Below are 23757 nucleotides of genomic sequence, written 5' to 3'. Positions count from 1 at the left end.
GGAGCAGGTCTCCCCCACTGCCCCCGGCTCCTCCTGCAGCAGGAGCTTGGGTCCCTTCGGTGGTGCCCATCCCTGGGGTATCCAGGTGGGATAGGGGCATGGATGGTTGGACACCGAGATGGACGGGGCATGGATGGATTGACATTGGGGTGGACGGGTGGGGGCATGGACAGATGGATGCTGGGATGGACGAGGACATGCATGGACAGATGCTGGGATGGACAGGAGCATGGACAGATGGATACCTGGATGAATGGGAGCATGGATGGATGGACACTGGGATGGATGGGGGCATAGATAGATGGGTGCTAGGATGGATGGGTGGATGTTGGGATGGACAGGCACACGGATAAATGGACACCTGGTTTCTGCAGGAGCCATCGTGGCCCCACCAGCCTTTGGGAAGCTGTGGGGGGTGCTGGGTGGGCTTGGCCCCTGCTACCGAGCCCTGAGGGGGGGGTCTGTGTGCAGAGCCCCATGTAGGTGCTGCAGCAGCCCCACGGCTGCGTGACCAGAGGGAAAAGGGCACAGCATGGCTTCGCGTTGGGGGACAGGTTGCAGAGCCTGTGCCAGAGATGTTGCCTGTGACAAGGGGCTGCCCAGGCAAGGACACCAACCTCCCCACTCCCACCGCGGGGCCGGCATCCCCTCCTGTGGCAGAGGAGAGACAGAGCCGGTCGGGGTTCGGGATTCCCAGCCTCTTTGGGATGCGGACTGGAGGCAGCTGTGCAGGGCTGGCACCCCCTTCCCTGACTATACCCTGCCTGGTGGGGATGCACAGTGAGGAGGGGATGGGGACATGTCCCCTTTGCCATGGGTCTGCTGTGGGCACAGTGACGTGCTGTGCCCCAGAGAAGGTCAGCCAGGTTTACGTGGGGCATCGGGGGTGATTCTGGGGTCACCTTTGGGGTATGCTGAGGGACACAGGGGTCACCCTGGGGTGTTTCTGGAGTGCAGGGGTCCCACTGGGGGCACCTCAGGGGGGCTGGTAAGTCACACTGGGGTTTTTGAGGTGCTTGGTGACTCTTTGGGGTCACTCCAAGTGGTCTGAGGGTCTAAGTGGTGGACAGTGTGTGGGGATCCCGGGGCGCAGAGGACCCAAACAGGGTCAGTGTGGCACCAGGGTCTCATTGGAGTCATGCTGGGCACGCAGGCGGGCACAAGGGTCTTGTAGGGTTTGTGAGAGGTCTCTGCGAGGAGCCCTGGGAGATGCCCTGAGGCCTCTCTGGGGTGTCGGGGGGATGCAGAGGGGTCACGCTGGCTTGTCTCCAGAGCTCAGCTGGCTTTTTCTGGGGCCCGTTTGGGGTCTCTCCAAGGCACCTTGTGATGCAGGGGAGGGTCGCTGCAGGCTGTCTCCAGGGATGCAGCAGGGTCTCCTCCAGGGTGTCCCTGGGGTCCCTCTGGCTTATCTCTAGAGCCCATTTGGGGTGTCCCCATGGTGTCCCTGGGACCTGGCTGGGATCTCTCCAGGACATCTCGGGGGATGCCATGCGGTCTCCTCTGGGTGTCCCTGGGGCCTGTTTGGAGCCTCTCCAGGGTGTCTCGGGGGATGCAGTGGGGTGTCCTCCAGGGTACCCCTGAGGCCTGCCTGGGGTCTTTGCAGGGATATAGTGAGGCTGCTCTGTGGTAGCACCGGGACCTGTTCGGGGTCTCTCCAGGGCATCTTGGGGGACACAGCGGGGTGTCCTCCGGGCTACCCCCCGGGCCTGCCTGGGGTCTCCCGGGCCGGGAGGCACAGCGGTCGCCCCGGCCGCCCCGGGGAGCGCGGGGTCTCTCCGCTCCATCCCGTCCCGGTTGTCCCCGGGGTTCCCGCTGCCCGCCGCCCCCTCCCCCGGCGCGGCCGGTGCGGCGCTGGCCGCGGAGCCCCTCCGCCGGCGCGGGGAGGGACCGCTCCTCCCCGGAATGATGTCAGCCTGCCCGGCCGCGGCCCCCGCCTCCCCCGGCGGCTCCGGCCCTGCCTCCCCGGGGAGGCGGCGGCGGCATGGCCCGGGCCGGCGGGGCGGCGGGGCCGCGGCGGCGGGTGCTGGTGCTGATGGTGCTGGTGGCGGCGGCGGGGCGGCGGGGCCGGGGCGCGGGGCGGCGGCGGGGAGGTGGCCCCCCCGGACACTCCGGCCCCCACGGGCCCCCGACGCCCCCCGGCCCCCCCGTCCGCCCGCTCCTGCTGCTGCTGCCGCTGCCGCTGCCGCTGCCGCCGCCGCCGCCGCCGCCACCGCCGCCCCGCGCCGCGCCCGCCGCCGCCGCCCGCCCGGTAACGAGCCCCCGCCGGCGCTCGCCCCCGCCCCATCCCGGGCCGCGCCTGCCCCCTCCCGCGCCCCTCTCCGGCCTCCTCCGCCCTCCATCCCTCCACTCCTCCTCTCAGCCTTCCCGCATCCCTCCCTCCACTCCTCCTCTCCCTCTCTCCATCCCTCCCTCCAGTCCTCGCAGCCTCCCTCCATCCCTCCCTCCAGTCCTCTAAGCCTTCCTCCATCCCTCCCTCCACTCCTCCTCTGCCTCCCTCCATCCCTCCCTCCAGTCCTCGCAGCCTCCCTCCATCCCTCCCTCCACTCCTCCTCTGCCTCCCTCCAGCCCTCTAAGCCTTCCTCCATCCCTCCCTTCACTCCTCCTCTGCCTTCCTCCATCCCTCCCTCCAGTCCTCTAAGCCTCCCTCCATCCCTCCCTCCATCCCTCGTTCCACTCCTCCTTTGCCTTCCCCATCCCTCCCTCCAGTCCTCTAAGCCTTCCTCCATCCCTCCCTCCACTCCTCCTCTCCTTCCCTCCATCCCTCCCTCCACTCCTCCCCTGCCTTCCCCATCCCTCCCGCCCCCCCGCCGCCCCCCGCCCCTTCCCCTCCCGGTCCCCGCACTTGGCTGCTGGTCGCCTCCGTCTCCAACTTCTCCGGCCCTGCCTCCGCCTGCCTCCGCCTCCCGCCTCCCCCGAGCTTCCCCCCCGAGCCTCCCCCCGGCTCCCGCCCGGCCACCCGCCGCAGATGCCGCTTCCCCGGCGGCCGGGACGGCGGCCCCCGGCACCTGCCCGGCTCTGAGCTCTGCTGCCGGGCCCGGGGCAGGAAAGTTGGGGACGGTCGCTGAGCCCCTGCCATGTTCTCCGTGCAGGAGGCGCTGCCCCGGGGGGGGCTGCCCATGAAGGAAGAGCCGCTGACCGCTGGGCTGCCCTCCGTCCGCTGGCTGCAGGGCACCGGCATCCTGGACGCCAGCACGGCGGCACAGAGGTAAGGGGCTCCGCGGGCATCCTGTTTACTGCAGGCATCCCGGGTGCAGTGGGCATCTCGGGTGCCGTGGGTATGCTGGGCTATGAAGATATCTCTGGCTCTGTGAGCATCCCTGGTGCTGTGGGCATCCTGGGCACTGCAGGCATCCCGGGCTCCACGGGCATCCCAGGCTCCACGGGTGTCCCAGGTGCTGCAGGCATGCCAGTCATCATGAGCATCCCAGGCTTTGCAGGCATCCTGAGCACTGCGGACATCCCAGCCGCTGTGGGCATCCCAGGCACCATGGGCATTCTAGGCACTGTGGGCATCCTGGGTACCGCAGGTGTCCTGGGCACTGTGGGCATCCCAGGCATCCCGGGTGCCACGGGCTACACAGACATCCCGGATGCTGTGAACATCCCAGAGACTGTGGGCATCCTGGGTACGATGGGCATCACAGGTGTCACGGGCATCTCAGGTGCCCTGCACACCCCAGGCACGCTGGACACCCTGGACACCCCATACCCTCAGCACCCCGGGATCCCAGGGCAGCCTGGATGCCTTGAGCCTCCCAGGTGCCTCGTACCCCCCCAGGTACTTCAGGCACCCCAGCTGCCCCACATGCCCTGGGCTCCCTGGGCCTCCGGGTATCCCCTACCCCTGCGTACCTCGGGTATCCTGGGGGCCCCCGCAGACCTCAGCACCCCCGGGTACCTGCGGCATCCCAAGCCCCCTGGCACCCCGTGCATGCCAGGCCCGTTGCCGCGTGTTGGGAGGGCCAGTGGATGCTGGCTGTGGGGCAGGAGCCGCTGCTGGAGCTGCAAGGATCTTTTGCCGTGACGTGCTGCGCTGTGCCGTGTGTCCACCGGGACCAGGACCGGCACCGTGAGCCCCGTCTCTGCTGGGAAAAGCTGGGACAGCGGTGCCATCCCTGTCTCCCGGGCAGGGCTGGTGGCTATCAGCTGTGGGGAACGACTGCTGCAACCACTCAGGCAGCTGGCACCGCCGGGATCACCGCATCGCAGCCCGATGCCCGCCCGTCCCCCAGCTGGCCCCATTCCCTTCCCTCCCTCGGGGGCTCCATGTGCCCTGTCCCCATCTCCTGCCCTCCCTGGGGGGGTCTCAGGGCTCTCTGCACCCCATTCTCATCCCTTCCTGGGGGGGTCCATGTACCCTGGCCCCTGCTCTCTCTCCACCCTGTGCCTGGAGGGGTCCCAGCTGTGGCTGGAGGACACCTTCATTGCTGCCCCCAGCTCCTGCTGCCCCCACTGTGTGCACTGTGGGGTTTGGGGCGGGGGGGGCGGTAAGGGGGGAGCTGTGTTTGGAGCGTGCTGCAGCTTTGTCCAGGGGTGACAGGCAATGCTGCAGCTCAGCCCCAGTGCCCCACAGCATGGACGGGTGAGGGGACCTGGGCCAGCCTGGGCACTGCCTTCCTGGGGTGCCCCATGCCCTCTGCCCAGCCAGGAACAGCAGGTTTGGGGGGTGTATGTCCCTTCTGCGTGGGGCTCCGGTGGAGTGGGACGTCCCCGGCACTTCCAGAGCCGACCCATTCCGTGGGCTAGATTGTCCGGTTGTGTGCACCGGCCCCGAGCTTGGGGTCCCCAGGCACCATGTCAGCTCCGCTACTGACTCTCTACTGGGGACTGTGACTGCGCCGCTGGAGGCTGTGACCCACGGCTGAAGCCCTGGGGGCTCCCTGAGGTCCCCCCCCAAAGCTGCCATGCTTGCAGATACTCCGAGATGCTTGAAAACTGCAGCGTTCCCCTGGCCAACCCCAGCAAAGCCACCCCAGTCCCATCCCAGCGCAGACACTGCTTGGGGGGGACAGCCACTGCCACAGCCCAGCCTGGAGCCCCCGGAGAACAGCTGCATTGAGGGTCCCACCTGGCCCCAGGGTGCTGGGGGGGGTCAGTGACGCAGTGGGGGGCTGCGGTGTCCTATCTGGGGTGCAGGAGGTGCCGCGGTGCAGGGAGGTGCTGGCCTTCCTGCTGCGCTCCCAGAAACTTTCCCGTGCCCCAGAGCGGGGCTGCGAGAAAGGGGGGTGAAATCTGCCCCCCCTCCCACCCGTCCCCGGCTCCGGCAGCCCAGGGGGACAGGGGACACACACACACAGGGCTGGGACGGCTGCAGCGGCTCCGACAGCGATGTTGCCCAGCGTCAGGGACGCGCCTGCCCGTGTGTCTCCATGTGCCAACGGCGTCCTGCTGTGCCACATGCCCAGTGCGCAAGGATGGGGCCCGCAGATCCCCTGCCCACCCCTGCCCCTGCCCAGCCGGGTGCTGGGCAGCCTGCGGTGTCCTCCAGACCCCGCTCTCCTCCCCATCCCATGGGCATGTGCCACATGTGCCGGCCGTGACATGCGTGTGGACATGCTCATGGGGTGCTCATCACCTCCAAACCCAGCCTGCCTTCACCCTGCATCCCGCACCCCTCTCGGACCTCTGGCCGGGGGGGCTTGTACCACCACCCACAAAGACCCCCCCGCTCCTGTGGGACCCTGCGGCCACCGCACGTTCCCCGGGTGATGCCAGCCATCACCCATGGCGTGTCCCTGGGTTCAGGGGTGCTGGGGTCCCAGGGCAAGGCAGAGGGGCTGGGGGCTGCGGGATGAGCCCATGCGGGGTCTCGGCTACCCATGCAGGGTCTGGCCACCCCCTCCTTTGCCCCCCGTTTGGCGGAGCCGCCCGGGGAGCCGGGGCTGCGTAATTGCGCGGTGCCCCGGGTGCCTGGCGGCTCCGCCAAGGGAAGATGCTGCTTTACTGTAAGAGACATTCGCTGGGCTCCTCTGCTAGGAAATGCTCTGATTGCCTTTAATAATTAATGGCAGCCGGGCTCGGCTCTCGGAGCGCTAGGGTCTCGGCAGTGCTGGGAGCAGAGATGCAGCCATTACCCACCCGGGCTGGCGGCTCCATTGCCCTCCCCCCCGAGCACTCTAGGGCCGAAGCTTTTTGGGGGCGGAGGGGAATGGGGGGGCCGGGGGGGTGCTGGCTTGCTGCAGCCGCCCTGCCGGCACCGTGTCACCTTCCCATCAGCTGGGAGTCCCGTGGCCGGGCTCCAGCGCGGCAGGGCCAGGGATGCTGCTGGGGGACAGAGAGGTCCCCGCGACACTGGGGGTCCCCCTCCCTCAGGGAGCTGAGTGGAGTGACGGCTGGGTACAGGGGGAGGGTGTCTGGTGAGGATGTGGGGTCCGGGTGGGGTCGGCACCCCATGCTGTGGGGCCAGATGCCACGGGGATGGGCCCCAAGAGCAAACCTGTTGGTGTTGGTTGGAGCCCTGGGGTAGGGGACAAGGGCCACCCACAGGGTATGCCAGGACACGGCCATCAGCAGTGACCAGGGACACGAGTGTGTGCACGTCTGTCCACACGCATGTGGCCGGACGCACATGTTGGCCATGCACACAGGCACACGTGTGCCAGGCAAGCGTGCCAGGCGGGTACCCCAGCATTTGCCAGCTGGGGACGTTTCGGCTCCCCAGCGATCAGCTTAACAAGCTTTTTCCTCCATCACGGAAAAGTGTCGCCAGAGAAGTGTCCCCAAGGCTTTCAGAATCCGGGCTTCACACTTGGCCTTGGCTGGTGCCCACAGCTGGGGTCGGAGCTGGGGCTGAGGGCAATGCCAGGGGGGTAATTAAAGGAGCATCGTTAAGGGAGGTGAAGGTGCCTCCCCACCCTGTGCTGGCTCTGCCCCAGGCTCCTGGGTGCTGCTGGGACAAGCCACAGGAGCAGGTCACTGGTAAAAGGGCCGAATCCCTGATTTCTTCTCATTTTTGGAGGAGATGCTGGTGGCTGTGGCTTGTGTGGGACCCTGTGTCCCCCTGTCCCTGTGTCCCCACATCCCCATGCAGCCAGTGATGCCCCTGGGCGCAAGGCACTGTATCCCTGCACCCCGGGGCTCCTCTCCTCAATGGTCGCCCTGGTGGGGTGCTGCGGGAAGGGGGCTGGGTGTGACACCACCACCACCCTGCACCATTCCCACGCCACCCATCAGGTGACAGTCGGGTCCCAGCATGGCCAGGAGTGGTGTCAGAGGGACCCTGCAGAGGGCACCACCTTGGGCCAGCAATTGGTGGGTCATACCTGGCCCCCAGCCCATCGCCCCACAAATTGTGGCCCTGGCTGGGCTTCCAGGAGCAGGGCTGGGGGTGCCGGGGTAGGCAGGGACCCCCAGCGGGGTTGCGCCCCGCATATTTGTGTGTGTCCCCTGCATTTGCACCCCAGTGCTGACCCCTGCCCAGGCCCTGGCTGCCCCCACACCAGTGGGAACCGTGGGGCACGGCAGGATCTGCGGTGTCCTGCTCCATACTTGGTGGGGGGCTGGAAGGTGTGTGGGGTCCTGCCCCACTCCGGGGCGGGGGGAGGATCTGCAAGGTCTTTGGGGTGACCATGGGGCGCAGGGGCTGTCCCCAGCACAGCATGGGAGCTGCTTCCAGTAGCTTAAGCCCTGCTGAGATCTGTGAGGGGGGAGCCAAACCCACCCCCCTGCCCCTGTCCATTGCCTGATGTGTTTTTAATCATGAAAGGGGGGAACTTTTTACATCCGTGTGTTTATCTTGGCCCCCTCGCCTCGCCGGCTGCCGCGCTGGGGCTGGTCCGGCTCCCGCGGCCCCCCACGCTGACGCCGCGCTGGCTGCCGCAGCACCGGTGGTGGCACTGGTCGGGGACCGGGACCATATGCCGGGCTGCGTACGAGGTGACCAGGATGAGGACTGGTCAGTGCTGAAGCCATCGTCCCTGTGGATGGCTCTGCCACACTCCTCTGTGCTGTCACCATCCTGTCACCCTGGGTGTCCATGCAGGGACAGCAGTGGTGGCCCTCGGAGCAGCCAGTGCTACAAGAGAGCCCAGAGGTGGCTCTGCGGGTTGGCAGCGGGATGCCCTGGGGCTGGGCTCGGGTGTAGAAGGCTCAGGGACGTCCCATCCTGTCCCCTCCTGTCCCCGGTGCCTGCCCCTGGTGTAGGCAGAGCTGAGGACAGGTGATGCTGCTGCACGTCCCCTGGGATGTTGCTGGCATGTCTCATCCTGTGTCCCCCCGCCAGCCCGAGGAGCTGTGACCCCTACCCTGGACACCCACCCCCATGATAGGGTGCAGGGCCGGCAGCTGAGCCCCAGCAGTGCCCTGGGGGCGATTCCCCTCCCCCGGCACCAGGGCTGCCTCAGGGACTGTCCCCTCCCCGGGAACCGGGGCTGACTTCGGGCTCGCTTCCCCCGGGGACAAGCCCTGCGAATGGCAGGGACGCGCTGGGCATGGGCACGTCCTGGCCATGGGGCAGGGTGGGGGTCCTGGGTGCTGCCTCCATCCTGGTCCACAGCACCCTGGGGTACCAGGGGGCATCGCCGCCCGCCGTGGGGGAGTTCGGCAGCTCCCACTGAGTCCTTCCGCTGGTGATGGGGTGGCCCTGGGGAAGGGGATGCTGGGGGTCCCGGCAGCCGCCCCGTGCTTAATCCTCCCTCCTCCTCCTCCTGCTGGCAGCGGGGTGGGCCTGGCCCGAGCCCACTTTGAGAAGCAGCCCCCCTCCAACCTGCGGAAATCCAACTTCTTCCACTTCGTCCTGGCCATGTACGACCGGCAGGGCCAGCCCGTGGAGATCGAGCGCACCTCCTTCATCGACTTCGTGGAGAAGGAGCGGGTGAGACCTCCCCTCTGCCCCAGGGCCAAGCTTGTGGTGAGGATGGGGTTGTGGTGGGGATGGTGTCACTCTGCCCAGCCACCCCCCTGCTCTTGGAGGGGCGCTGGAGCCTGTGCTGCAGAGGCTGAGACCTCTCCCAAACTCATTGCACATGTGGGGAGTTGCCCGAGCAGCTCTGCAGCCCCGGGCCAGGCTGGGGCTGGTGGAGGGCTGCATCGAGAGGGGGCTGTAATGTCCCCTGTCCTCCCCCCAGGAGCAGAACGGAGAGAAAACCAACAACGGGATCCACTACCGGCTCCAGCTGCTGTACAGCAACGGTGGGTGCCGGGGCCAGGGGGCTATGGGGGGACACGGGCAGGGCTGACCCCTTCCCTCTCACCGCAGGGCTCCGGACCGAGCAGGACCTCTACGTCCGCCTCATCGACTCCATGTCCAAGCAGGTAACGACGGAGCGGGATGGTTGGGGTGCGGGCTAACCCCCCCCGGCACCGCAGCCCCCGACCCCATCAGCCAGCGAGCCCCCGGGGCCATCTGCGCACACCAGAGCGCCAGGCAGGCACGAGCCCCTCTCCCGCCCGCTCCCCCCACCCCAGCTGCCATTGGGGTCCCCAACCCTGGCTGGGGTCACCCAGGGAGGGTCTGTGGTTTGGAGACAGGCTGGAGGGGTGGCAGGGGACAGGCAGGGTGCTGGGAGGGGATGGCACCCCCCCTGCGTGCTCTCTCCGCCCCCCCCCCCTTCCCAGGCCATCATCTACGAGGGGCAAGACAAGAACCCAGAGATGTGCCGGGTCCTCCTCACCCACGAGATCATGTGCAGGTAGGTGGGGGTCTCAGTGGGGGGTCCTGGTGTGTGTGTGGGGGGGGTCTGGTGGGGGTCCCGGGGGGGTCCGGCAGCACCAGGGGTCCCTGGTTGGGCAGACGGGCAGCGAGCGCTGCCTGCCCCAGCTGCCTGCTGCCAGCGCGGGGTCCCCCGTGCCCCATTAGCCCCGCTCTTGTTTACCACCCTCGCGCTTGGTGTTTGTGCAAATTAGCGCTCCGTGCCAGCGCGGCTAATTGATCTCCAGGAGCCACGCTAACGATGCCAGGGCCGGGGTCCCCCCTCCCCGCTGCGTTCCCCGGGGCCAGCACTGCCGTGTTTGTCGGCTGGCGGCGGCACGAGCCCAGCCCTGGGTGTCCCCCGTGGGTGACGTGGAGCCACCGAGGGATGGTGCGGGGCCAGGTCACCCCCCGTTCAGGCCACCCCCCGACTTGGCTCACTGAGCGTTTCCCAAGGCTGGGGTGCACCCCGAGCCCCAGAGAGCCCCAAGTTGGAGCCCAGCCCCATGATGTGGGGCAGTAGCATGGGGTGGCTAAGGTGGGTACCCCAGGGGTACCCTCTCTGCCACGACCCCCCATGCCCTGGCATCACACAGAAAATGTCCCTGTCCTGGGGTGTCCCCCACCCAGCCCAGCACTCTGGGCCCTTGCGGGGCACCCGCCTGTCCCCTCTGCACCTCTGCCCCCAGCCCCATCCCGCCATGGGGCAGGACCCCCCTGTTCCGCAGCACAGGGCTGGGTGACGGTGGGGGGGCACAGGGGTGGGAAATGGGGGTCAGGCGGGTTTTCCCCTGGGGGTTGGGAGGTGTGGGGCTGGACCCGGCCCCCCAGCTCCCCTCACGCCTGCTCCTCTCCTTGGCCGTGCCCAGCCGCTGCTGCGACAAGAAGAGCTGTGGGAACCGCAACGAGACCCCCTCCGACCCCGTCATCATCGACAGGTACCGGGGGCCCCGGGCGCAGATGCCCCCCTGCGCCTCGCTGGGGCTGAGGGAGGGGGGCAGCGGCAGGGGGGTCCCCCAGGGAGCCCAGGCGGGGAGTCCTCAGGGCTGGGGACCAGGTACTAGCACTGCCTCATTAGCGCTAATGAGCTGGGGGAGCAGCGTGTGAGGGCCGGGAGGGCGCGCGGTGCCCCCCGGTCCGGCACGCTGCGGTGGCTGCCGGGCCCCGTGCCGGGCTGCGGTGACAACCAGCCGTGACAGATGGGGAAAGCGCCGTTTGCCGTCAGCGCGGCACTTCCGACGCGCATCAAACAAATAAATAATACAGGCAACATCCAGCCACTTCGGCGAGCGACAGGGAACGTGTGGCAGCCCCGCTCCAGCTCCTCGGCCACGTGCCACAGGGACACCCCGGGGCTGCATTGTGTCCTCAGGCGTGTGCCCGTGGCACGGGCCGGGTACATGCCCTCAGGTGAAGGATGCCCCCATCCTCCCTGCTGGGCTGGGACCCACGGCACAGCACTGGGGGAGGCAGAAAACCCAGCCCAGCGCAGGCAGCGCTCACTGGTGCGGGCATGGACACCGTGTCCTCCTGGCACTGGGCCGTCTGTCTGTCTGCAGCCCCGACCCTCTGCCCTCCCTGGACAGCACACAGCCCACCTCCCTCCACCCACCCATCCTTCCCTCCACCCATCTCTCATTCCATCCATCCCTCATTCCCATCCACCCATCCACCCATCCATCCATCCATCCATCCATCCATCCATCCATCCATCCATCCATCCCTCCCTTCACCTGTCCACTCTTCTTCCCTCTCTCCCTCCCTTCTCCACCCCTTTCACCAGCCCTTGAGCTGTTCCTCCCTCCATCTCACAGCATCCCCAGACCCCACAGGTCTATCCATCTGCCCTTCTGTCCCTCCACGCAGCGTGTCGCGTCCCCACCCCTCTGTCTCCATGCAGGGGTCCTCACGCATCTCCTGGCATGGTGGCACCTCCCTGGTGACGCCAGGTGAAGCGGGGCTCTTTGGGAGTGCTGGGGCGTTTGGGGGCCCTGTCTGGCTCTGCAGGGCTCGGTCACCTCAGCACTGGGGCCTGGGGGACGTGGCGGGGAGGACAGGGGCTGGCCAGTGCTGTGCACCCTCCTTGCCTCCCTCTGCCTGCAATTGGGGTCCCTTGGTCCTGGGGTGTCCCTGTGAGTGGCTTCCCCCTGCGCCGAGACCTGAGGTGCTGGAGGATGCCTGGGTCCCTGAGGTTGGGGGGGTGGCACAGAACTTGCTCGCACCCCCTCAGTCCCCGGCCCATCCCCCCCAGAGTGTGACGCTGGACCTGCTGCAGCGGGTCCCTGACCCCTGTCCTCCCCCGGAGCTGCCAGCGCCAGCCAGCTGTGCCGCCCCCCCGCCGCCCCCGGCCAGCTGTGCCCTGGCCAGCCGTGGGGATCGTGGCCCCCGGAACTCCCAGCCCGGACATGGGATGCAGCCGCCGCAGCCCGGCCAAGACAAACCTGCCAGTAACAGCATCCTCATGTCCCCCTGTCCCCTCAGCCTCCTCACCCCGTGGGTGTCCTGGGTGCTGCACCCCGTGCTGGTGGTTTTAGGCTGCGCAGGGTGTCCCAGGGTGCCCTGTGACCCTCCCGTGCTGGAGGCTGAGGCTGAGCCCAGCCCTGCGTTCCTGTGGGGTGATCACCCCCATGGCAAGTGTCCCCCGAGCCCACCCCAGCCCCCTTCTCCCCAGGGACCCCTCAGGGCCCTGCCCCAAGGAGGTGACACCCTCAGGCTGGTGGCAACTCCATCCCTCTTCTGTGTTGAGGGCAGCTGGGGGTTTCCCCCGTGCCCCTGCGTCCTCCTCCGTCCCCAGGGCCCTCGGGGGTCACCCGGGGCCAGGCGAGTCCCCAGCCCACCGCCCGCTCCCCCTTCGGCACCCCCCCCTCAGCCCCGCTCCCCAGCCCGACGCCCAGCCCCACTGGTTTAGAGAGCCAGATAAGTGCCCTATCAACATGTTAATCAAATTACTTAGGAGCTAAAATTGACGCTTTTCATTAATTATACAAGATTATTCTAATTGCAAATTCAAATTTATGCGCTCGGAACAGAAGGTGTTCGGCAGCAGCGCCGGGAATTTGCATATTAAATGGGGAGCGCTGTGCATTAGGGATGCTAATGCATGCACAGCGCCTGTATTTTTAACTCCCGGGCCCATATGCACGGCTGCCGCTCGGGGGGGACGAGGCCGACCTGGGGTTCAGGATTAGCCCCCCCCTCAGCAGCACAGAGCCGGGGCTGGGGGGCTGGGGGGGGGGGGGGGGGGAAGTCGGGGGGGCCGGGGGGGTCGCCCCCCCAGCCTCAAACGGCCTCTGTCAATCTCCTGGCGGGGGTGTGTGTGGAGTTTTCCTGCCGTCTTCCAGCTCCTTCCTTCCTCTGATTACCACCTGCCGGGCGGCGGGTGATGGGGGGACACGGGGGGGTCCCCCCTCTTCCTTGCCCGGGAAAACCACCCCCTATGGGCAGCATCCCGGCAGCACCAGTGTGGGGGCCCCTCTCCGTGAGCGCCGGCCGACGGCAGGAGGCCCTGGGGTGGCACAGTCTGGAGGTGCGTTCTCTGCTCAGTGGTCCCACAGGGTCCCCAGAGTCCCCTGGGGGGCCCCCAATGGCCCCAGGGTCTGTGCCCCCTGGCCAATTCCCCCCAGGGATGGGGCTGGAGGGGTTTGGGGCTGGGGAGGCTGCGCCCACCGCTCCTGTCCCTGTGCCCGCATTGCAGGGGGTCCCAGGGGTGCCCGTGTCCTTGGGTGCCCCGTCATCCCCCGAGGTCCCGTCCTCCCCTCCAGCCTCCACCAGCACCTAACGGGCTGTGGGAAACTTCCCCCTGGGCACCCGTGTCCCCTCCCCACCCCTCTGTCCCCTACATCCCCCTCCCCAGCCCCACTGCAGCGCTCAGGGAGGTGGCTGGTGGGGCTGAGGCGGGGGGCTGGGGTGGGGGGCTGGGGTGGGATACCAAGGCAGGGTGCTGGGACGGGACTTCAGGGTAAGGTGCTCAGATGAGATGCCGGGACAGGCTGCCGAGAAGGGATGGGGATCAGGATGGCACAGTGGGATGGGGACATGATGGCACAGCGGGATGGGGTAGGATGGCACACGCATAGGGCAGGATGGCACATAGGGGTGGGGACAGGATGTGGCACTCTGGGGTGGGGACAGAATGGCACAGTGGGATGGGGGCAGGATGGCACGCTGGGATGGAGGACAGGATGGCGCAGTGGAATAGGGGCGGGATGGCATGCTGAGAGGGGTCAGGATGGGACACTGGGACAGGGACAGGATGGCACCCTGCGATGGGAGCAGGATGGCACTCTGGGATGGGGGACAGGATGGCACACTGGGGTGGGTCAGGATGGCACAGTGGGATGGGGTAGGATGGGGCACTGGGGTGCACCAGCCCCATGCAGTGCCCTGGACCTGCTGAAGGGCTTCGTAGTGGTGGGCAGGGCAGAGCCCAAGCACATCAGGGAGGGGACCAGGGGATGAGTTAACCCATACCAGGCCAAGGGAAGGAGATGGCACAGAGGGACATATTGGTCTTGTCATGGCATAGTGACCTGGCACGACACAGTGGCCATGGGTGGCACAGTGCCCTGGCGTGGTACAGTGAGCTGAGACAGTGCGGCGAGCTGGCACATGGCGGTAGCCTGGCATGGAGGGGTGACCTGGCACAGCTCGGGGACTTACGGTGGTGTGGTGACTTGGCACAGCGGTGACCTGGCACTGTGCGGTCACCGGGGCCGGTGCAATGAGCTGGCGCAGCGCCGTGATCTGCCATGGCAAAGTGAGCTGGCGCAGCGTGATGGCTGGGCATGGAGCAGAGCAAATGTGTGCGTGTGTGCGCGCACCACATGTTTGTGCAGGGTGAGCGTGCCCGTGGGCACGTGGGTGACCATGCAGGTAGCCCATTTCACCCATGGGGTGGTCCACAGCTGGGGGCAGGGACACCAGGTCTCTCACCTTGATGCCCAAAAGTGCGCAGGGTGGGATCCCGGTGTGCACCCAGGTCCTGGGGACCACGTCTGGCCATCCCCTGGGTGTGGATCTGTGCTCCCCCACGCATATCCACGCACACCGCCATCCACACGCGTGGGCACCGTGATGGCCACGCGCTCTCCTCCCGTACCAGCCCTTAGCGTGAGCGCTGCTGCTGCTGCCCATTAATTATTGAGGGGCGGAGGCTGATTACGGGGCCATGGACAAGCAGCCTGAATATTTCAGCAGGCCGGGACGTGGCGGGAGCAGCTCGCCCTCCTGCCCGTCCATCCTCCACCGGGGATGATGCCTGGCACCCGCCGGACCCCCATGGGCAGGGAGAGGCAGCACCCAGCACAGCAGGGGGGGCTCATAGGATGCACCAGGGTCCCTGCGGCCGCGCAGTGCGTGTGTGCGTGTGTGCGTGTGTGTGTGTGTACACGCACGTGTGTGTGTGTTTTCGGCTGTGGACACCTCTGCACGGTGCGTGCACACCTGTGTGTCACTGGGGGGTGCGCGGGAGACCATGGGGAACACCCACACACATCTCCGGCGCATGGTGTGACATGTAGGGAGCTACCTCCATCTGGGGACACCAGGACAGCGGTGACACTCACCTGGAGCAGCTTTGCTCCAGCGCCAAGGAACCACGGGATGGGGTGGAAGGAGACATCACAGGGTCTCTGGGACCCCCTCCACCCCGGTTTGCCAACATCAACTGTTGGGATCTTTCCTTCCATCCCAGGTTTTTCCTCAAGTTTTTCCTCAAATGCAACCAAAACTGCCTGAAGAACGCGGGGAACCCCCGGGACATGCGGCGCTTCCAGGTGAGCACCCGGCACCCCCGCCTCCAAACCCTGCCCCACACACCAAGTCTGCGGGGGGCGGGGATGGGTCTGGAGACCTCATATATTTTCCCAAAGGGCTGCAGGGGAATTAGGAACTCGATTCCCTTTTGGGACTCGAGTCCCCAATGCCCCTTGACCCCTTTTGCAAACCCTAATTCCCCTTGAGCCCCTTTGCAAACCCCAATTCCCTTCGTCCCCTTTGCCAGCTCTTATTTATTTTCAAACCCCAATTCCCCATGCCCCCTTTGCAAACCCTAACTTGCAAACTCTTTCTTAATTTCCCCCAATCCCTTTGCAAAACCCTAACTGCCCTTCAACCCCTTTGCAAACCCCAGTTGCCCTCCCCTCTTCTGCAAACGCTAATTTGCAAACCCTAATTTGCAAACCCTAATTTGCAAACCCTAATTCCCCTTGGACCCCTTTGCAAACCCCAGTTCCCCATGCCCCCTCTGCAAACCCTAGTTTGCAAACCCTAACTCCCCCCGCTCCCTTCGCAAACCCCAATTCCTGAACCCCTTTGCAAATCCTAATAATTCCCCTGGAGCCCCTTTGCAAACCCCAATTCCCTTCGCCCCCCCTTTGCAAACTCTTATTTATTTTCAAACCCCAGTTCCCCATGCCCCCTCTGCAGACCCTAACTTGCAAACTCTGATTTCCCTCGCTCCCGTCGCAAACCCTCATCCTTGAACCCCTTCGCAAACCCTAATAATTCCCCTGGAGCCCCTTTTCAACCCCCCAATTCCCTTCGTCCCCTTTGCAAACTCTTATTTATTTGTGAGCCCTAATTCCCCTCCCCCCCTTTGCGAATCCTAACGGGCAAACTCTGATTCCCGCCCCCCCCCACGTCTTCGCAAACCCTAATTTGCAAACCCTGATTCCCCTCGCCCCCTTCGTAGCCCCCTCCACCGTCTCCCCTCGTCCCCACTCTGTGTCCCCCCCCAAAGTGTCCCCAGCCCACAGCCCAGCTCTCCCCGCAGCAGCTGGAGGTTGGGGAGCGGAGCAGAGTGCGGTGGTTGGGGGGGGGGTCCGGCCCGTCCCCCACCCAGCACGGGCGCCTTCATTAGGGCCTCTCGTAAAGATATGATAATTGTGACATTTTTACATGATTAACGACCTATCCAATTTGCATAGCGCCAAGCAGCTCCGGGAGAGCAGCCAAGTCCACGCCGGAGGGGGAGAGCGGGGTGCGGGGGGGGGGGGGGGGGGGGGGGGAAGGGGGAGGGGGGCATGCAGGGGATGGGCTGGGGTGTCCCCTGGGGGCCGGGGTCCCCTGTGCCGGTGACACAGGGGATGGACTGGTGTGTCCTCTGGGGTCCGGGCTCCTCCAGGCTGGTGACACGGTGATGGGCCGGTGCTGACGCCGGGGCAGCGCCAGGGTTGGGGGTCCCGTGGCACCGTGTGCTGTGCGGCTGTGGGGGCACACGCGTGCGCACACGAGCGCTCCTGCGCCCGCGTACGCGTGCAGACGCACACGCAGCCGGGCACACGCACACGTGTGCACACCCGCGCAGGTGCAGGTTTGCACACGCGTGTCGCCACCAAGGCGCGGAGGGTCCAGAGGGCACCCATGGCACTCCCGGAATGCCGAGGGGAGCGGTGGGACACTAGAGACGAGCAGGGGGCAAGGTGACATACCCCAGGGAGGGCGGGGGAGGACACACAACGGTGGCCCTGAGCCGGCTGTCCCGCAGGTGGTCGTCTCGACGACGGTGAACGTGGACGGCCACGTCCTGGCCGTGTCCGACAACATGTTTGTCCACAACAACTCCAAGCATGGGCGGCGGGCACGGCGCCTCGACCCCTCCGAAGGTGAGTCCCTGCCGGCTGCCCGGCGTGCCCACGCACGCGGAACACGTGCCCCACGCACATGCGTGTGCACGGCCACGCGGAGGGACAGACACGCGTCCATGCCAGTGGGTGCTGCTCCTGCCACGGCATCCCCTGCCCAGGCTGTGCCAGAGCCAGCCCCACAGCCGTGTGTGTCCCACGGCGCCAGGGCAGCCCCAGAGACCGTGTCCCCGTGCTGGGACCCCCGCGGGGGACGCGCCTGTGCCCAGCTCTGCCCCACACCGCTCAGAGGCTGCAGCTCCCCCAGCCCCAGCATCTCCCTGCCGGGCCCCCCAGGCACCCCGGGCAGCCCTGGAGGTGGTCACCCAGCCCCGTATTTATGCCTTGTACGTTTGTCCATCCACCCAGCGCGCGCACACGGCCTCTCCATCCACCCGCCGTGCACCTGCGATTTCTGTCTGTCCCTTCGTCCCTCCGTCCGTCCCGTGCGCGCAGGCTGCCCTGCCCTCCTGGGTGCTCTCTGTCCATCCCCCCTCTGTCCCTCCGTGCACCCACCACATCTCTCTGTGTCCCTCTGTCCAGTGCATACGTGCCCTGTCCGCCAGTCTGACCTGTTTGCTCCCTGTCTGTCTGTCTGTCCCTTGCATGCTCTCCATCTCCCCCTCCATCCCCTGCCCGCACTCTCCCTCACTATCCCCTCCCCACCGTCCCCATCTGTCCCCGTCTGCCTGGTTCCCCCCATCCCACGGTGCCAGCCACCCAGTCCCCCTCCTCCCCTGCTCCCGCCTGGCGTCTGTCCGTGTCCGTGCGTCCGTGGCCACCTGTGTCTGTCCCCTGCCCCTCGCCACTGCCTGGTTCTCACTCTCTGCCTCTGCTCTCCCTCTCTGCCTTCTCTCCCCCAGCCTCGCGTCCCCGGCCCCGACCCCGGCGCCCCCCGCTCCCGCCCCGCGTGCCCCCACACTCACTGCTGCCCTGTCTCTCCCCTCCCGCCCGAAGCAGCCACCCCCTGCATCAAAGCCATCAGCCCCAGCGAGGGCTGGACCACAGGAGGTGCCACCGTCATCGTCATCGGGGACAACTTCTTCGACGGGCTGCAGGTCGTCTTCGGCACCATGCTGGTGTGGAGCGAGGTAGGGGATAGCGGGGAGGGGTGCCGGGGGGCTGGCACAACCTCCCCGGCTGCAGGCTGAGCCCAGTCTTGCCCTGCAGCTCATCACACCTCACGCCATCCGGGTGCAGACCCCCCCGCGGCACATCCCCGGCGTGGTGGAGGTGACGCTCTCCTACAAGTCCAAGCAGTTCTGCAAGGGCGCCCCAGGACGCTTCGTCTACACCGGTGAGGGGCGCAGACCCCCGTGGAAGGAGGCCGAGACCCCCAGGATGGTGCCCAGAGCATCTCTGTGCCCGCTGCCAGCCCCTGGGGACAGCCCTACCTTGACTGGGACCACCCCCCGCCCCCCACCATGGCAGCTCTGCTGCAGGGTTAGGGCAAGGGGATGGGGCAGGGTGCGAGGGGATGGGCGTAGGGCAAGGATTTGGGGCAGGAAGGCGTTGGGTTGGGGGGCAGGGCATAGAGTTAGGGGCAGGGTAGGGTTGTGACTTGGGGGGGGACCTGCTGGCAAGGACAGGGTTGGGCATGTCATCCCAGTTCCTGCCCCGCTCCGGCACCGTCCAGTCCCCTCGGGACGCCTGCGGTGGTGCTGGGGGCTGCGGCTGCCAGACAAGGGGCTGGGAGAGGAAGGGGCGCAGGGGCTGCTGGCACGGGTCGGGGACAGGCGGCACAGCTGGGGTGTCTGTGCGGGAGGTGGGGTTCCCCCCCCCCGACTATGCTCCAGCCCTGCACCCCACAGCCCATGCCTCAGTTTCCCCATGGGGCCGGGGCAGGGGGGGGACAGGGTGGCCCCGGACGCAGCAGCCGCTGAGCCCCCCTCTCTCGTCAGCGCTGAACGAGCCCACCATCGACTACGGGTTCCAGCGGCTGCAGAAGGTCATCCCCCGGCACCCCGGGGACCCTGAGCGCCTGCCCAAGGTAGGGACCTCCTGGCCTGGGTTTGGCGCAGAGGCTGTGCCGTGCCCCCTGCCGTGCCCAGTGACACCCACGGGGTGCGGGCAGGGACACGCCATCACCCATGGGTGCTGGGCACCACCTTACCCAGACCCAGAGGTCTTCCCTGGCAGTGCCAGAGGGCCAAGGGACAGGGAGGGGGACACAGAGCCCCTGGGTGCAGCCCGCGGGCTGGCCTGGCTCCCTGACCCTCAGCTCCTGCTCTGTGTGGTGGGGTCCATGCTGCTTCCCCGTCTCCGGCAGACCCATGGGAACAGAGGGCCATGGAGGGACACAGGGAGGGACAAGGGCGGGGGTGCAATGGGCCCCGTGGGGTGCTGGGCTGGGGCTCTGGGCATCGCATGGCACCTCGGGGAGGTGGGGATGTGTCACCAGCATGGGGACGCGGCAGGGCAGGGTGCCTGCATGTCCCCCGTGTGCAGGTGGGGCTGGGGTGGGTGTGTGGGCCCCCCCCCGATCCCCATCCCGCTCCCTGCCCAGGAGGTCCTGCTGAAGCGGGCGGCCGACCTGGTGGAGGCTCTCTATGGGATGCCGCACAGCAACCAGGTACCGTGACACCCCCCCCACCCGCATCCTGCCATCCCCCCCCCCAGCTCATCCCACCCTCCTGCCCCCGTCCCCCCACCCTGCCCGCTTGGCGGGGTCTGCACCCCGAGCCCACAGCGCTGCAGTGAGGACGCAGGAGCCGTTGATGTACTTTGGGACAACACCGGCCCCGGCCTCCCGGCCCCACATCTGCTTCACATCAGGATTCCTCGGGCGCTGAGTCAGCGCTGTGGGCCCCCCCGAGCCCCCCACCTGCAGGGGAAGGGGAGCCGCCAGGTCAGGCTGCAGGGCTGGCGCCTCCAAAGCTGCCTTTGTTCCCACGTCCTTCCCGGCCGGCGTCACGAGCTGGGGGGTCTCGATCCCCCTGTCCCATTGCTGCCCGGCACAGCCCGTCCTGCGCCCCGGGGACACTCAGGGCTGCAGGCGCCCTGGGAGGTGACATGAGCTGGGGCGGTCTCAGCCCTCCCCTGCCCCATCGCTGCCCCATAGAGGGGTCACTCCAGGCTCCACATGCCATGGGGTGACACCGTCCCCATGTGTGTCCCCCTCCCCATCCCAGGACATCATCCTGAAGCGAGCGGCAGACATCGCCGAGGCACTGTACAGCGTCCCCCGCAACCCCAGCCAGCTCTCCTCGCTGGCCGGCACCCACGGCCCCGCCGGCATGATGGGGGTGAACTCCTTCGGCAGCCAGCTGGCCGTCAACATCGGCGACTCGCCACAGGGCACCGAGCAAGGTGGGCCGGGGGCTGTGCCGGCCGGCGGGAGGGGGTCCCTGCCTGCCCTGTGCCACCCGCGGCCCCTCTCGCCCACAGGCTACTCCCGAAACACGGGCAGCGTCTCGCCACGGGGCTACGTGCCCAGCTCCACGCCGCAGCAGAGCAGCTACAGCGGTGCCGCCGGCATCAATGGCTACGGCGGCGGCACCATGGCTGGCCTGGGGGTGCCCGGCTCCCCCAGCTTCCTCAACGGCTCCACCGCCAACTCCCCCTATGCCAGTGAGTCGGTGTCCCGGGGTGTCCCCAAAGCCATGCACCAGCTCCAGGGAGTCACCAACGCTATGCACCAGCCCTGGGGTGTCCTCAAAGCCATGCACCAGCTCCAGGGAGTCCCCAGTGCTGTGCACCAGCCCTGGGGCGTCCCCAAAGGCATGCATCAGCCCCAAGGCATCGTCCAAAACCAAGCAGCAGCCCCAAGGCATCCCCAAAGCCGGGCACTAGCTCTGACATGTCCCCAAAGCCATGCACTAGCCCTGGCACGTCCCCAAAGCCATACGCCAGCTCCAGGGTGTCCCCAAAGCTGTCTGCGAGGGCGAGGGGGAGCAGGAACACAGTGACCTGAGCTGAGAAAGCTCCAGCCCCAGCTCTGGCAAGCTGGGTCCCATGCGATGTCACCAGGGTGTGTTGGCATCCCGCATGGGGAGCGATGCCCCGTCGCCAGCTCTGCCCGGCCTGAGTGGGTCTCTCCCCGCAGTCATGCCCGCCAGCCCCCCGCTCGGCGCCTCCTCCATCACCCTCCCGTCAGGCACCAACGCCTCCACCCCCACCGGGGTCTTCTCCTTCTCGCCCGTCAACATGATCTCGGCGGTGAAGCAGAAAAGCGCCTTCGCCCCCGTGGTGCGGCCACAGACCTCCCCGCCGCCCGCCTGCGCCAGCACCAGCGGCAGCAGCCTGCAAGGTGAGCCCAGCGCAGGCAGGGCTGCCCCCACCTGCCCCCCCCCAGCACACCCCCAGGTCCCCCTTGCCTGACAGAGGGGGAGGGGGGGTCCCGGTGTCACCGTGCCCACCCTGGTGCCTGCAGGGCACTTGCCTGCAGCCTTGCAGATCCCTTCCCGCAGGCTGCCTGCCCTCTCCCGCCTGCACCCCTGCCCGTTTCCGTGCCTCCTCCCTGCACCCGAGGCATGGCTGGGGCTGCGCCGCAGGGAGGGGTGCACCATGCCACCCTCGTCCCTGTCCCTCCGTGCCCACCTCTCCTCCCTGCCTTGGCTCACCCTCTCTTTCCCTCTCTCCCACCACCCAGACCCGGCTTTCGAGGACTCGGACAAGTTCCACACGCCTGCGCGGCCGCTCCAGGGACTGGCCTATTCCTAAGCGCAGTAGGTCCTGGGATGTGCCAGCCCCGGAACCCCCCATCCTGCTGGGACGGGCAGGGGGAGCGGGGCCAAGGAGGGCAGAGACCCCCCTGCCTCGGCGTGCCCACCCCTCGCCTTCCCTTGCAGCCGTGCCCGGCCACCTCATGCCACCCATGTGAGCCGGAGCTGTGACATGGACTGGGACTGAGCGTGGCCTCGCAGCCCAGCAGTGCCAGCCCCTCTGACCCGCTCCAGGGCACGCAGGGCTCCGGGACCCACCGCCCCGCTGCCCTGCGGTTGCCCCAGCCCGGCCCCATGGAGCTCAGCTCCCTCGCAGTGGGGTGACCCTGGCCAGGGCCAGCACCGGCGTGGCTTGGCATGGCTCAGCTTGCCAGGCAGCCCCTTCTGAGGTCCGAGAGGGGCCTTGGGGATGGGGAAAGACCCAAACGCTCTGGGTTTAGCCTCAGAAAGATGCTGAAAGACTGGTGGGGGTGTGGGGCAGCGGAAGCTGCAGGCAGGATGCTCGCGGGTAGGAGGAATGGATGCTCCAGGGCGGGAGGGATGGATGCTCCAAGGCAGGAGGGGTGCTCCGGGACAGGATGGGGGGATGTTCTGGGGCAGGATGGGTGCTCCAAGGCAGCAGCGATGCTCTGGGGTGGGATGGATGCTCCAGGGCAGGATGGGGGAAATATTGCTAGGTGGGACGGATGCTCCGGGGTAGGATGGGGGAAATGTTCCTAGGCAGGATGGATGCTCGGGGGCGGGAGGGCTGCTCCAGTGGGACCCAGCTCCCCCCCACACACACTTCCCGGCTCTCTCACCACCTTGGCCAGCACTCTCTCCCCAGATGTGCAGCTCCACATCTGGAGCCGCCCACCCGCAGCTCCCGGGCGGCCGAAGCCGGATCTCTGCCTGTGCCCTGCGCCCCCACGAAGGATGGGGGCCTCGGCACCGCCCGGGCAGGGGGACGTGAGCTGTCCCAGCCCACCGACCTGAGCCCCCGCCATGGGGATGGCACGGTTCCTGGCCCCATCAGCTGCCAGGGCTCTCTGCGCCAGGACACAACCACAGCTCTTTTCTCATTAATATCACCATTATTATTAATATAATATTATTATTATTATTATTTTTAGCAGCAGGCGAGCCAGCGGGCAGGGGCTCTGACAGGGTGGGCAGGAGACCTCCGGCCCTGGCACTGCCTCCCTCCGCTGGGGTTTTCCCTGTCCTCCCAGCCGGGAGGGAGCAGCCAGGAATTTTGTAAATAAAGAAAAAGGGAAAAAAACCAAACTACTCCCCCCATGCCCGCATCCCGCCCATGGGAGTGGCCCGTGTCCCCCGCTGTGTCTTGTGCCGCTGTGTGCCACAGGGATGGTGATGCCACGGTGCCCTTCTCAGTGTCAGCAAGCGTCCCCCCTGTGCAGCCCCCGTTGCCCCTCGCTTGGTGCTGGGTCCTCAGCTGAGGTCTCCAGCCCCTGCCTGGGGTCACCATGGGGGTCCCAGGGCTGGCGGCAGCTTCCCACCTGCCCTTGGGGACAGGGTGCCCCCCCAGGGTCCTGGTCCCCCTGTGGTGGTGGTGGTGCAGGACGACGATGCCGGGGTCCCTCAGAGCAGGGGCCTTTCTGACATGGAAATAAAAGGCCTTGCAGAAGGGCACCGGCTCCGGGGGTCTGTGAGCGGGGAGGGGGCAGCACGTGGGGACACCCCTGGGGACAGTGACACCGGCCCCACAGCAGCAGGAGTGCGTGGGGGTGCCAAGGACAGCCCCAGGGAGAGGGGATGGGGGTGCTTCACGTCCCACCCCCAGCACCAGGCTGGCAGCACCCACCCTGCTCCCCATGGCCCCCTGGGGTCCTGCCCCCGCACC

The 23757-nt window shown here is 67.3% G+C and overlaps 1 protein-coding gene across 8 annotated transcripts; it reads left to right on the top strand.

Moving 5' to 3' along the window:
• Window positions 1–1976: 1976 nt before the first annotated feature.
• On the top strand, window positions 1977–23511 carry EBF4 (EBF family member 4). 8 transcript variants are annotated; one of them, XM_063336476.1, is made up of 18 exons: window positions 1977–2248; window positions 3090–3205; window positions 8656–8812; window positions 9066–9129; window positions 9197–9252; window positions 9556–9629; window positions 10498–10566; window positions 15321–15402; window positions 17115–17232; window positions 18208–18341; window positions 18421–18547; window positions 19152–19240; window positions 19757–19822; window positions 20382–20559; window positions 20638–20820; window positions 21296–21499; window positions 21842–21917; window positions 22041–23511. In XM_063336476.1, exons 1-17 carry the CDS (start codon window positions 1982–1984, stop codon window positions 21910–21912), a joined length of 2055 nt encoding a protein of 684 aa, XP_063192546.1. In that variant the 5' UTR covers window positions 1977–1981; the 3' UTR covers window positions 21913–21917; window positions 22041–23511. The 8 variants fall into 8 exon arrangements, with proteins under 8 accessions (XP_063192546.1, XP_063192548.1, XP_063192547.1 ...); XM_063336478.1 differs by lacking the exon at window positions 19152–19240; XM_063336477.1 differs by having other exon boundaries at window positions 18211–18341; window positions 21842–22046.
• Window positions 23512–23757: the final 246 nt, after the last annotated feature.

This window comes from Chroicocephalus ridibundus, chromosome 5, assembly GCF_963924245.1.
Source record: "Chroicocephalus ridibundus chromosome 5, bChrRid1.1, whole genome shotgun sequence".
In the NCBI taxonomy this organism is placed as follows: Eukaryota; Metazoa; Chordata; class Aves; order Charadriiformes; family Laridae; genus Chroicocephalus; species Chroicocephalus ridibundus.
This window is presented reverse-complemented; position numbering and strand designations above follow the sequence as displayed.

Excerpts from the sequence above, each read along its gene's own strand:
- EBF4 (XM_063336473.1), top strand. The coding sequence starts at position 1,982 with ATGGCCCGGGCCGGCGGGGCGGCGGGGCCGCGGCGGCGGGTGCTGGTG. Across the intron at positions 17,233-18,207 it reads GCGCCTCGACCCCTCCGAAG|CAGCCACCCCCTGCATCAAA; the intron begins GTGAGTCCCTGC and ends TCCCGCCCGAAG. Across the intron at positions 20,560-20,637 it reads GCCACAGGGCACCGAGCAAG|GCTACTCCCGAAACACGGGC; the intron begins GTGGGCCGGGGG and ends TCTCGCCCACAG.